Source organism: Coenobita brevimanus, chromosome 26 (genome assembly GCF_032717465.1).
Source record: "Coenobita brevimanus isolate Jiangsu-jjx chromosome 26, ASM3271746v2, whole genome shotgun sequence".
Lineage (NCBI taxonomy): Eukaryota > Metazoa > Arthropoda > Malacostraca > Decapoda > Coenobitidae > Coenobita > Coenobita brevimanus.
In genome coordinates this window covers 44,299,328-44,311,941 of record NC_136979.1, presented here as the reverse complement: position 1 = coordinate 44,311,941, position 12,614 = coordinate 44,299,328, and the positions used below count along the sequence as shown (strand labels likewise).

The window sequence follows — 12,614 nt, the reverse complement described above, 5'->3', positions numbered from 1 at the left end:
TATGCAAAGACAGAGAGAGAGAGAGATTATTTATTAATTTTTTTCACCAGATGATGCCCTGGATGTTTAAGTTATATATATATATATATATATATATATATATATATATATATATATATATATATATATATATATATATATATATATATATATATATATATATATATATCCTTCATTTTTTTGCACAACCACAGGGTGGGATAAAAAATGGTAATTGTGCAATCCACAGGTTAACACTTCATCACCTACATAACTATCCATAATATACTAACACTTAGTTAACAAACCAAGCAATTATATGTATATACATTCATTGACTTAAATATTACCAACCTCACAGTGAGACAGTTACACAGGTTACACTGACGTATGTGTTTTATAATTTTAATTTTATGAGCAATCAAGAAAACTGTAGAATGTAATTTAGTGTGTAATCCCATTATGCTAAGCAAAATACCAAAATTAGTGCCTGATGGAACAGAATTAGCAGTGATTAATACCTTGACACAAAAACCAGAAAATGATCAACAAAATATAAATTCCAAAACACCATCAGAGTTATAATTTCAATTTTATGAGCAATCAAGAAAAATTTAGAATGTAGTTTAGTGTGTAATCCCATTATGCTAAGCAAAGTACCAAAATTAGTGCCTGATGGAACAGAATTAGCAGTGATGAATACCCTGACACAAAAACCAGAAAATGATCAACAAAATATAAATTCCAAAACACCATCAGAGACACAAGAACAAGCAGAAAACTAAACTCAGGAAACAAAACAAATACTAGATAAAGAACAGCAAACAGATGCAATTTATGCTGAAGTAAATAATGATGACACTTGGTCAGATATTTCAGATGTAGATTGTGAACTTTATACAATGAACTCCCAAAATTCTCTGGTACTGAAAAACAAGATCAACATAAACACACTTTTTGAACAGTGCCTGCAATATTTCATTAGGAGACACATTACAGATGAGAAAGGAAAAATAGCTGTTTTTTTTTTTCAACTAGAATAAACCAAGAACAATGCCCAGCTGGTAATTTGCTCAAGTCGGACAAGCTGTTGAGATCTTCACCATTTGAGCAATTTACGACAGCGTTTCTCAGAAAATTCTCTGGAGGCAAGAATTTCCTCGGTGGTATAACCCCAGAATCACACAAAATTGTAGACCTACTAAGGCAAACACTCAGGCTCAGATCTAGGAGAAACAACAGCAGATATTTCCATCCATCATCTAATCCTACGTTGCCCCATGAGAAGCATACGAGCCCAGGCCTAGGAAAGTTGGTCCTGGCATATAAGATGAGAGTGACCAGCCTCATTCATCCCTGGGTGGCATTACAAGAGCAATAAACCTCAACCACCCCTTGGATATAAACACTATTAAGAAAACTTTGTTATCTAGCCAAGAAAACTCAAACTGGGTCACACATGATGGTTGTGTCACCAGTGCATGTCACTGACATCTTTGACTACATAATTGTTAGTCCTGATGCAAATTTCCTGACAGGATGTAAAAAAATCACCAAGACCATCCCATATAATTCGGGGATGTGTTTACTTGATTTCATTAATGAGGTGGAATTAAACTGCTGCAAAGCTGGTGTGATTGATACATCACAGGGATCAAAGTGTCAGAAATTGTAGCAGGGATAAATAACTCAAGTCCTGGCAAGGACCAGAGACAATCTCATCCAGTTCACTAACAAACACATAGTCAAGTTAGCTCAAGGACTCGTTCCCGCACACCAGGTAATAGAGCGGTGCAAAAGTACGGCCAAAGTCTCAGTAGACATTGGTCGGCACATGGAAGATCACCTCGTAGGTTAAACTCAAGTAACACGCTCTGTTACTATTGTGTAAATCCTGGTCACACAAAATCCAAGTGTTACATTAAGAATATAGAGGGCAGGCATAAGGCAGAACAGTTTGAACCGTATTGCGGCACCACAAAACTTCAAGTCACTGGACTTCAGACTGTAAAACAATAGAAAAACTGGTATCCATCTATAGCTTGGGTGAAGGTTGTACCAGCACAAAAGATGATGACACACAAAACACCCATATAAATAGTCAACATAGGAAGTCTTTTTGGAAATGAAAGCATTTTAGTCTCTGCTTTATGTGAGGAGGAAGAGATTTCATTATTTTTGGATTCAGGCTCACCAGTAAATTAAAACCGAGACGTCCCGTCGACGTATGGATACATAGCAACATTTTGCATTTGCCAGTCCCGACGACGTACTGGTACCTTGCGCAATTGCAAGGTTCATAATTTGCACAATATTCAATTTTCACGTGTGATTTTTCATATATATATATATACTGTATATATATTTACGTGTCCGACTCTGGGCAAAGGCTTAGGGTCTATTTCTTGGGGGTAATGGCCTATCCCAAGGCCCAGTAGTCCTCCTACACCTCCACATGTCACCACTTCGGCGCTAACACCCACCGTCCATATTGAATACATGCTAGGTCTGTCTCATACAGGACTGGTGTACTGGTATTAGCGGGGGTATTTTTACGACGTCGGCAGGTCATCTGGTAGATCAGGAAAGTCGGCTTTTTAGGAAATTCAAATTCTTAAACTGTTCCCTGCCCCAGCCGGGATTCAATCCTGGGTCCATTAGGACTGCAAGCCGCCTCTCTACTGATTCAGCCACATGTAGGTAAGATAAATGCTCAGTTTTTTTTTAGCTCCCATTAACACGTCGTCAATGACACCAGTACTGTATAGGATTGTTCAATGCTGGGGGTTATTAAGGGGTTAATGGAATACATTACTGTTTCCATCAATATACTCTCACATATAAACACAAAAACGAACAAAAGAATGAGCGCTAAATGTACGTTAACTTTCATCAGAAAGACCTTACCAATTCATATTTCTCCAATTTATGCATGTTTCCGACGTTATGTTAGGTTAAATTTGGTATTGTTGGGTACAGTTAACCCAGTTAGGTTAGGTTTAGTTAAACACTTAGGACAGTCCCTTCTACCATTATGCTGAGGAATGAAACAAGAGCTGTCACAGCCGTACAGCTACAAACAATGGGGGAAACAGATTTAACAAGCAACATATATTTATGAGTAATGCATTACAATATCAGTGGTAAATATTTTCAGGAAGGCATCAAGAATTAGCCAAATTCAAGAATTAGCAAGGGGGCTTGGAAAGTAACCCTCGCTAATTTGCGGAGGTGGTTACTGTACTGTATGATATTGTGCAATATTATAATCTATACAGTACTATACCTGAATCAGAAAAATATATAAACTAGAGAACATATACAAGTGTAATTAAACAGTAGGCCTACAAATCGCAGATAACACTTCCTGGACTGCCGAGATGATTCCGAACATCTGCCAAACAATCAAAGACTTTCGTAAATGGGACTATTTCCCAAAACTACCAAAATATCGTATCTACCAAATAATTGGACTTTTACTGTGAATATATACATATATTTGTGTGTGTGTGTGTGTGTGTGTGTATATATATATATTACTGTATATCTCATCAGGGATGATACAGCCACTGTATCTCTACCCAGTGGCTTAGACTGTCTGGTAGAGACTGTATGTAGGGTGAGAAGTGCTTGTGAGTGTGGTGTGACTGTAGTGTTGTAGTGGCTTTGGATGTGTGTGTAGTCTGTGAACCAAGTGTAATCGACCCGCCTTAAGCCGACTGGGTGCAAGCATACTAGTATGCGACACTGGTTCAACCACAGCACCCCATGTGTCCGCCAAAGTAGCAAAGTGGCTTTGTGAACGCTTCCCAAAGTTTTTACAACTCTGGCGGGAGGTGAACCCGCGCTCACCAGCGTGCAAAACGCACACTCTACCACTGTACCACAGAGGCTCTCTCTCTATATATATGTGTGTGTACTGTATATATGTTAGTCATTTTGCAAAATTGGCTATTCTGCAAACTGCCCGGTCATTTTGCAAAAAGACCAAACCTGTGATCAATATGCAAATTCTATCTATCTATTGCCAGATGCCTCAATCCCGTTTGGGGTGGCCATAAACAAATCACCTCCACGTCGTCCTGTCCCCCACCATTTCACTGCCCTGCTCCCAACTCACACCCCCCCCTCTCATATACCTCTCCACCCCATCCCTCCATCTCATCCTCAGCCTCCCCCTCCCTCTTCCCCCCTCCACCTCACTCACATACACTCTTTTCATCAGTCATTCACCCTCCATCCTCTCCACATGGCCAAACCACCTCAGTGTGTTCCTCATAACACTTCCTATCACATCCTGACCACAACGCTCTTTTATATCCTCATTCGTCAGCCTGTCTCTCCATGTGACTCCACAGGCTCCTCTCAGATAACTCATTTCCACTGCTCTCACTCTTGACTTGTGTCCTTCTAACAACGTCCAAGCTTCACTTCCATACATTAGAGTTGGTATCACAATACTGTCATGTAATAACTTTTTCACTTCCATGCTCACTTCCCTGTTTCTTATCACTGCTTTCAAAGAACCAGCAACCTTTCTTCCCTGCTGTACCCTTTCAAGCACTTCACCTTCCAAACCTCCATCCTTACTCATCACACTACCCAAGTACTTAAACGTACTCACATTTTCCAATTCCTCACCATCCAACCTCGCTGTACATTCACTGACTTCACCTCTCTCAAAGATCATCACTTAACTCTTCCCTACATTCAACTTTAGATTCCGTTTCTTACACACTCTCCCAAACTCATCCATCATGCCTTGCAGCTCCCCTTTGTCTTCACTCAACAACACAGTATCATCTGCAAACAACAGTACAGGGAGTTTCCAAACACTATCCTCTCTCACCAGGGCCACTGCAACATCCACTACCCTACCTTGTACCTCTTTTATTACCCCATCCATGAACAGATTGAACAACCATGGAGACATGACACATCCCTGTTTCAACCCAACCTCCAAAGAGAAAAATTCACTTAGTTCACCATCCACACGCACTGCAGCCTTAGCACCATCATACATACTCTTCACAGCATTCAACAACTTTCCATCTACTCCATATATTCTTAATACTTTCCACAATCCATGTCTATCCACCCTGTCATATGCTTTCTCCAAATCCATGAAAGCCGCATACAACTTCTTTCCCTTCTCTAGAAACTTTTCCACTAAAGAGCTAAGAATGAATATCTGATCTACACAACCTCTTCCCTTCCTAAAGCCTCCCTGTTCTTCTCCAACTAAATTCCTCTGTTCTTTCTCTAACTCTGTCAATTATAATAAGAAGACAAATGCCCCTATGATTACCACACACTTCTTTTTCCCCTTTTCCTTTGTGCAAGGGAATAATTATACCTGACTTCCAAACCTCCGGGACTGCAAATTGACTGTAAATATATGGGCATTTAGCAAAAAAAAAAAAAAAAAAAAAAAAAACCATGGTTGATGTGCAAAAATGACCTTAAATGTCTAGGCATTTTATAAAAGGACCATGGTTTTGGTCTTCTTGCAAAATCATAAGCAACCTAATTGGTCAATATGCAAAATGCACAAGGACATGAAAAAAGTCCATTTTGCTAAATCATTAGTAATCTACTTGGTCAAGTTAAGTGAACGTAATAAAAAGACAAGTTTATTGAATCTTAGAAACTACACTGAACCTTATAAAATAAGTTTATTCAACCTTCAAAAAATTTTAAAAAAATATATATATATATATTACAACCATAAGCATTGTGTGTGTGTGTGTGTGTGTTTAAAAATAAACTATCAAGATCACCTGACTAAGACTGTGAGTCTTCATTGGTATTTTCTTTGACAGAGGAGCCCCCCATATCCTACAACCTGACATCGGTAGAGAATTCTCAAATAAGGTATAGAATATCTTATTTCTCGAACTAAGTATGGTGAAAAATTTATACTGATTTAAGTTGGGTTAATTTAAATGAAATAAAGAAATACCGTATCAAGTAACATATAAATACAGTAAGCTTGCACAGTATGTGAGTGGATAGGCGGTCCTGGTTCTCGCGCACTGTGAATACATGATCTTATGGGAAAAATTACATATGGGCAGTACCCCCTCATACCTTGACAATTTTTGACTCTTGGAGACATAATAAAGGGAAAAGTTTTCAGACATACACTACAGATATAGCTACAATAACAAAAATATGGTCAGTCACTGTAACAACAGTAGACAACAGGCCTGATGGACTTTAGTAACAGGGGTTCAAAGGCATGGCAACACACTTAGAGTGCCCCCACCGCACCACGTTTGTTTAATGGTTGCCAGTGTTGTATTATTCCAGGCTTTGACGAAGAAATATATGGCCTGTCAAATGTTACATTTCTTGCAGAATGCAGCAACAGTCATTATTGTGGGGGTTGCAGGTATGCCATGTGAAGCAGGTGAGTGAGGTGGGGCTGTGGAGGTGGAGGGGAAGGCAGCTGGCGAGTGAGGTGGGGCAGTGGAGGAGAAGGGGACGGCAGCGGGTGAGTCAAACCAACTGGCTGTACACTAGTCATCTGTTTAGGTAGCACTCAGCCTTTCTTTACCGTAGGAATCATTTCACATACTAATCACACTAATTATAAAAGTATCATGCACCATATCTGATAAACAACTTGGTAGAAAAATTGAGAAATAAAAGGAAGTGGATACAGTATCTCATCTTTGTTTTTGTCTCATCGTAAATTAACCATCCCTGGAGAAGTGGTGAAGTCTTTTAAAACTATAAAAATATTAAACGCATATTTTTTTTCTTTACACGATGTTTTTATCATTAAATTAAAATTCCCAACACACACATCATAGGATTTTTGAAATGCTGCATAGTTTTCTTTGCACAAGGCTGCTATAATATGACGAAGGGGTGCTATAAGACTCCTCGCGGATTCCAGTACTAGCTGTGGTAATCCTCTCCTGCTCACCGGGGAACACTCTCCCTTTTGTGTGTTAAGACTACCAAAAGATGTGGATAGGGCAAGGTGAACGCCTTCCCACAGTTTAAGACTACGGCCGTTAGAATGCAACCCTCACGAACTGTGTGTGTGTGTGTGTGTGTGTGTGTGGGGGGGGTTTACTGTAATGTTAAGAGATGTCTTATGGTAGTTTACATATACTGTCCTTTGGTGTGCCTTAGTACTTGTAGGAATGTAAATGTGATGATTCATGCGGATCTAGAGTACAAACCCGTGTAGGTCAGACAATTGCATAACTCGGACCGAGTTACCCCCCCCCAGTTAGTTCGAGTTACCGAGGCCTGACTGTCCTGAAAGTATCTCAGCTTTATCAGTCATCTTCAGGATGCATTTCGGCGGAAAAGACCAGACTTTTGGAAAGTGGCAAGTTGGATGCTGCACCAAGAGAATGCCCCTGTCAATTCTTCTCAACTGATTCAGGAATTTTTGGCTGAGCACATCCCGCAGGTTCAGCAGGCTCCCTACTCACCAGACATGGGTTCATGCAACTTTTCTTTATTCTCCAAACTAAAATCTCCACTGACGGGTTCCCAACTGGAGACAAAGAGAGGAGATCACAACGAAGCACCTGCAGGAGGTATTCAAAACAGACTTTTGAGAAATGTTTCAGGCAGAGGAAAAAACGCTGGGCTACGTATGTCAAGTCAGAAGGAACCTACTTGGAGGGAGATTAGTGTCCTAGCTCAACTGGTTAGTTACAGTAAATCCTCAATATAACGAACTTCAATACCTGTAGACCGGAATTCGCTTTTATCGGAATCAAAGAGCAACCGGACTAAATTCTTATATATCGGAAATAGTCCCCCCCCCCCAAAAAAAAAAAAAAAAAAAAAAAAAAAAAACAAGCAGCCCGGACTGCCTGACCACTTCAGCTATGCTCATCACATTAAGGTAAATAAAAGTATTGTCTATCAGTGTACTGTACATTATTATCAAATATATTATACCATTTGATTATTGTAGTCAATGTATAATACAGTAAAGTACTGCAATGGTAGTGAACACAGATTAAAACATTAAAAACCGTTGGTGCAATCCAGACTAATGCCTGATATACAGTATTGGGAAAAGGCCAGGTTAGCAGGGGGAAGTCCGGATGTCGCTTTTGTCGGAATTTCGCTTTTTTCTGAATGCCTTAGGCCCTAATTAGTCCGTTACAGCGAAGTTTTACTGTACTTGTTTTTTTAGACTCCGAGGTCAGACACTTTCTGAACAAACCTCGTATGTGGGTGCTTGGACCCATATGAGAGCCAATGGATATTTGGATGGCAGAGTTTTCAGTGAATGGTGGTGTGCAGGTCAGTGTTGAGCTCCTGTCTGTTTATAACAATGCTTGAGGCCCTCTCACATGACCAGGAATGGACTCCCATGGGAGATGTTGCATGCCGATGATTTAGTGTTATTTACAAAGAATGACAGGAAAGCAGGGGAAGATTTAAGTGCAGAGATGGAATGGGACACAAGGGTTTGAAAATAAATGATGATAAAACAAAGGTGATGGTACTATCAAAGAAGAGGGAGAGTGGCCTCGTGCGGTTTGCCACAATGGCGTGGGAAGTAATTCCATCCTGAGCAGTGTTTGCAATAAGTGGGTGCATGTGAGATGTAGTGGTATTTGAGGTAGACTCTGAGATAACGCGGATTTCATATGTGTGGTGTGTTCGGAAGAGCATGTAGACATAGTCAGGCATGAGAGGACTGAATCTTGCTGGTGAGTCTCTTGTGCATGTGGAAGTTTTGTTACTTGCAAGACATGTTACGTGCTAGAGGTGGGGCTCGACCTAGTTCTGTGACTAGTGCAGAGTGGTTGGGGGAAGTTCAGGGAGCTGTTACTTGCGCTCTCCCTCTGTTAGGGATCCTTGTATGCAGCATGTATTGAAAGCATAATGCTGTAGGGTTGTAAGAATTGGGCAGACTCAAATGTATTGAAATGACAATGATTAGAGGTGGATATGCAGTGCATCCTTGAATATGAGGGCTGGGGAGACTAGGTTAAGAATGGAAGAGTTAAGAGGAGGGATGGGACTGGAGTGTATTGGTGTTGTGATGAGGAGCTGAGATGGTTTGGGCAGGTGGAGAGGATGGGAATGACAACTGGTGCAGAAAGTGAGAAGTCTGAAAACTGGGGGTTGGGCTGTGACAGACAAACTGAAAAAGACCTGGGTCAAGGACCTCAGGGTTAAGGGACTGAATGGGGAGGCTACCAGAGATCAAGCAGCGTGGAGAGCCACTGCTGGGCAGGACTCATTACACTACTGGAAACCACTGCTCAACTGCAAAGACATGAATCAAAGGTCATCAGCAAGGATACACATCTGCCCTATGCAAAATACAGTGTAAGGGCACAATAACACTGGGGAAATCACAGGACCTTGTTTCCCACATCATACAAGCTATTCAGGATATTGAAAACCTAAGAAAAATATACAGGATTTCTTACCTTCTTTGGTGTTTTTAAGACAATGCTACTGGTCTGTTGTAATGCTTTGCTGGCCTTTGTCCGCGTTGGTCTCAATTTTGTCCTTGTTGATGAGTTTGCTATTTGATTACCAGTTTTGAATGGACTTTGTTTGACAGGGCTCTCCTTTGCAGGACTGTCTATGGCAGATTCTGAGAGATACACTTCAATGGGCCCATTGTCACTCTTCAGGTGAAGTATACAACTCTGCAAAGAATACCGTACAGGATAATATAACATTTAAGTCATCCTAATCCTCATCTTTTTTCCTGTATAAGGGTGGGGTGAGATATGGTCTAGAAAATAAAGAAAAGAACCAAAGAAAGCCATCAACAGCATGTCCACTGAAATGGGCCAGAGTCATTCATGCAACTCTTGTCCCAGATTTCTACTAGCTCTGTCTCGCAAGTCAAACCTGAAAAATACATACTGTCTTTATGAAACTCTAAATCAGCACGAGCTTGACATTTTGTGCTTGACTGAAACCTGGTTGTAGGAGTCTGATATCGATATTATATGTAATGCTTTGCCTAAGACACATTCTATAATTAGTATTCCTAGGCCTGCTGCTGACTATCCAGGAGGAGGTGTAGCACTCATCTACTTGGCAGCACTTGCAAATGTTTCTTTCATTGACTCAGATCTGACCCCATCTTCATTTGAATTTATGGAAGTATTAATAAATTTCCATCAGAATACCATTAGAATTGCAATTGTCTATCGACCAGATCATCCGGGCAGAGATCGGGGTTTTATGGAGGAGTTTGGGCAGTTTCTTGAAGAGTTTTCTCTTAAACCTGGAGGACTTCTTGTTTGTGGTGATTTCAATTATTGGGTTGACAGTCCAGAGTCAAAACCATTTTCTTCAGAATTCCTTGAGTTGATCACCCTGAACATTTTTTCAATCATGTGAGTAATCCAACTCATGTCTCAGGACATGTCCTTGACTTGGTCTTGTTCCCTGTTGGTTGCTGGCACGTATCAGATGTGGAGGTTGACTCATTTGACCCCCTCATCTCTGATCATGCTCTGATCACTCTTAGTTTTGATGTCCCGAAATCCCCTTCACATAAAAAGGTAATTAAGTTCAGAAATTACAGGAATGTTGATCGTCAGTTGATGTGTCTTGAAACTGATCAACATTTAAACTCCACTGATTCTTCCGGTCTTTCTTCTGATGAGTTGGTTGATATTTACAACAACGAGCTTAGGTCAGTTTTTGACCATCATTATCCTGAGGTAGTAAAAACAATCACTGTACGTGATGCTTCTCCGTGGTATGGTCCATCCATTAATTCTTTGCGTAGACAACGTAGAAGGGCAGAACGTGAGTGCGCTTGCAGCTGACCGAAGTAACTCGTTTGCGTTATGTTTTTGCGAGAAGAGCAGTCGTTCACACTGTAAAAGCCCAAAAGGCTAGGTATTATCAAAACAAACTTGATTTTTGTGGTTTAAAAAAAAAAAAAAAAAAAAAAAAAACCTGTCTGCAGTTATGAACAATTTGGTTGGCCAGAGGAATGTAATTGTTAAACCCACTTCTGCATCTGATACCCAATTAGCTTCTGATTTTGCTTCATATTTTACAAGTAAGATACAGTATCTCGCATTATAAGTGATTTAGACAGCAGTTCTCCTAGTTAAGCATACTCAGCTGACTTCCAGCCACGGTGCACCGGGGATCATTTGCTTTCAACATTTCATCCGCTGGATGTAGACAAAGTCAAATGTTATATCAGAGAACTTAATAAAACATTTTGCTCACTCGATCCATGTAACGTCACAACTACCTGATGTGTATGAGCACGCTGCAGACTTTATCTGAAACATAATAAACAGATGCTTCTTAGAAAGTAATTTTGTGCAGTCTGAGAAACGTGCTTTGCTTAGGCCCTTAATTAAGAAACTTGGCCCTGATGTTGAGAGCATGACAAATTATCGTCCCATCTTTAACCTGTCTTTTCTATCCAAGATTATTGAGCTGGCCATACTTGATCAACTCGTACCTCTACTGGAACACAACAGAGTTGTTCCAGTTGTTCAATCAGCATACAGAAAATACCATTCAACTGAAACTGCACTAACAAGGATTCAGAGTGACTTGGTGGCAAACACTTGTAGTGGGATGTCCTCTCTCCTAGTTCTGTTGGATCTGTCTGCAGCTTTTGATACAGCAGATCATAAACTATTGTTGAACGATCTGTATTTTTATGGCGTTCATGATAGTGCCCTTTTGCTCCTTAAGTCGTATCTGTCGGACAGATCTCAGAGAGTGGTTGTTGATTACGCTAGCTCTGATTCTGCTCCCCTTCTATTTGGAGTCCCTCAAGGATCAGTTTTGGGTCCAATTCTATTTAGTATCTACACAAGTAGTTTATCATCTCTACTTGATGCTCATGATGTGTCCTATCATTTTTATGCTGATGACACCCAGCTCTAGGTTAAGATGTCAAATATGAACAATACTAAGACAAAGTTTGAATCTCTAATGTCTGATATTAAGATTTGGATGGCTAAGAGGAAACTTAAGCTGAATGATGGTAAAACTGAGATCATCATCATCAGAGGAAACAGAAGGGATGATGACACTGACAATGCCCTGGCTTTGAACATTGGCGTGTCACAGCTTCACCCAGTCAGTTCTGTTCAAAATCTGGGTGTTTATTTTAATTCTAAGTTAAATTACAAAACATATTAATTAGGTTGTGAAAGGGTGTACCTTGCATATCAAAAATCTGTACACTGTGAGAAAATTCCTGAATAGACGATGCCTCTTAACATTGGTCCATGCAGTTGTCTTGTCTCGTGTTGATTATTGTAATTCACTGTGGGTTGGTCTTCCAAATAATATACTAACAAAAGTTCAGTCTGTGTTGAACAGGGCAGCACGGCTTATCTTTGGTCTCCCCCCAAGAACCTCAACTACCCCGTTTCTGACTGAGTTGCATTGGTTACCAGTAAAGGCTAGAATTGAATTTAAACTGTCTTATTACATTTAAGGTTCTTAAGTTTGGTGAACCAAAGTATCTTGCTGAATTGTTAAAACTCCCGTCGGCAAGCCCGAGTGTGATGTTACGTAGTGAAGATGATTCCTTGCGTCTTGATGAGCCAGGAGCCATCCACCAGTCATCTTTCTCTGATCGTTCTTTTGCGTATAGAGCCCCTAGATTATATAACAGATTGCCATTGTCCATA

At 40.3% G+C, this 12,614-nt stretch overlaps 1 protein-coding gene across 1 annotated transcript in view; it reads right to left on the bottom strand.

The window, feature by feature from the left end:
• Window positions 1–12,614, bottom strand: part of LOC145394206 (transcription factor E2F3-like) — a 114,457-nt gene that overhangs the window by 35,702 nt on the left and 66,141 nt on the right. Inside the window, exon 7 of the mRNA XM_080268195.1 lies at window positions 9,405–9,629. Coding sequence (XP_080124321.1) covers window positions 9,405–9,629 — 225 coding nt within the window. The remainder of the gene's footprint in view (window positions 1–9,404; window positions 9,630–12,614) is intronic.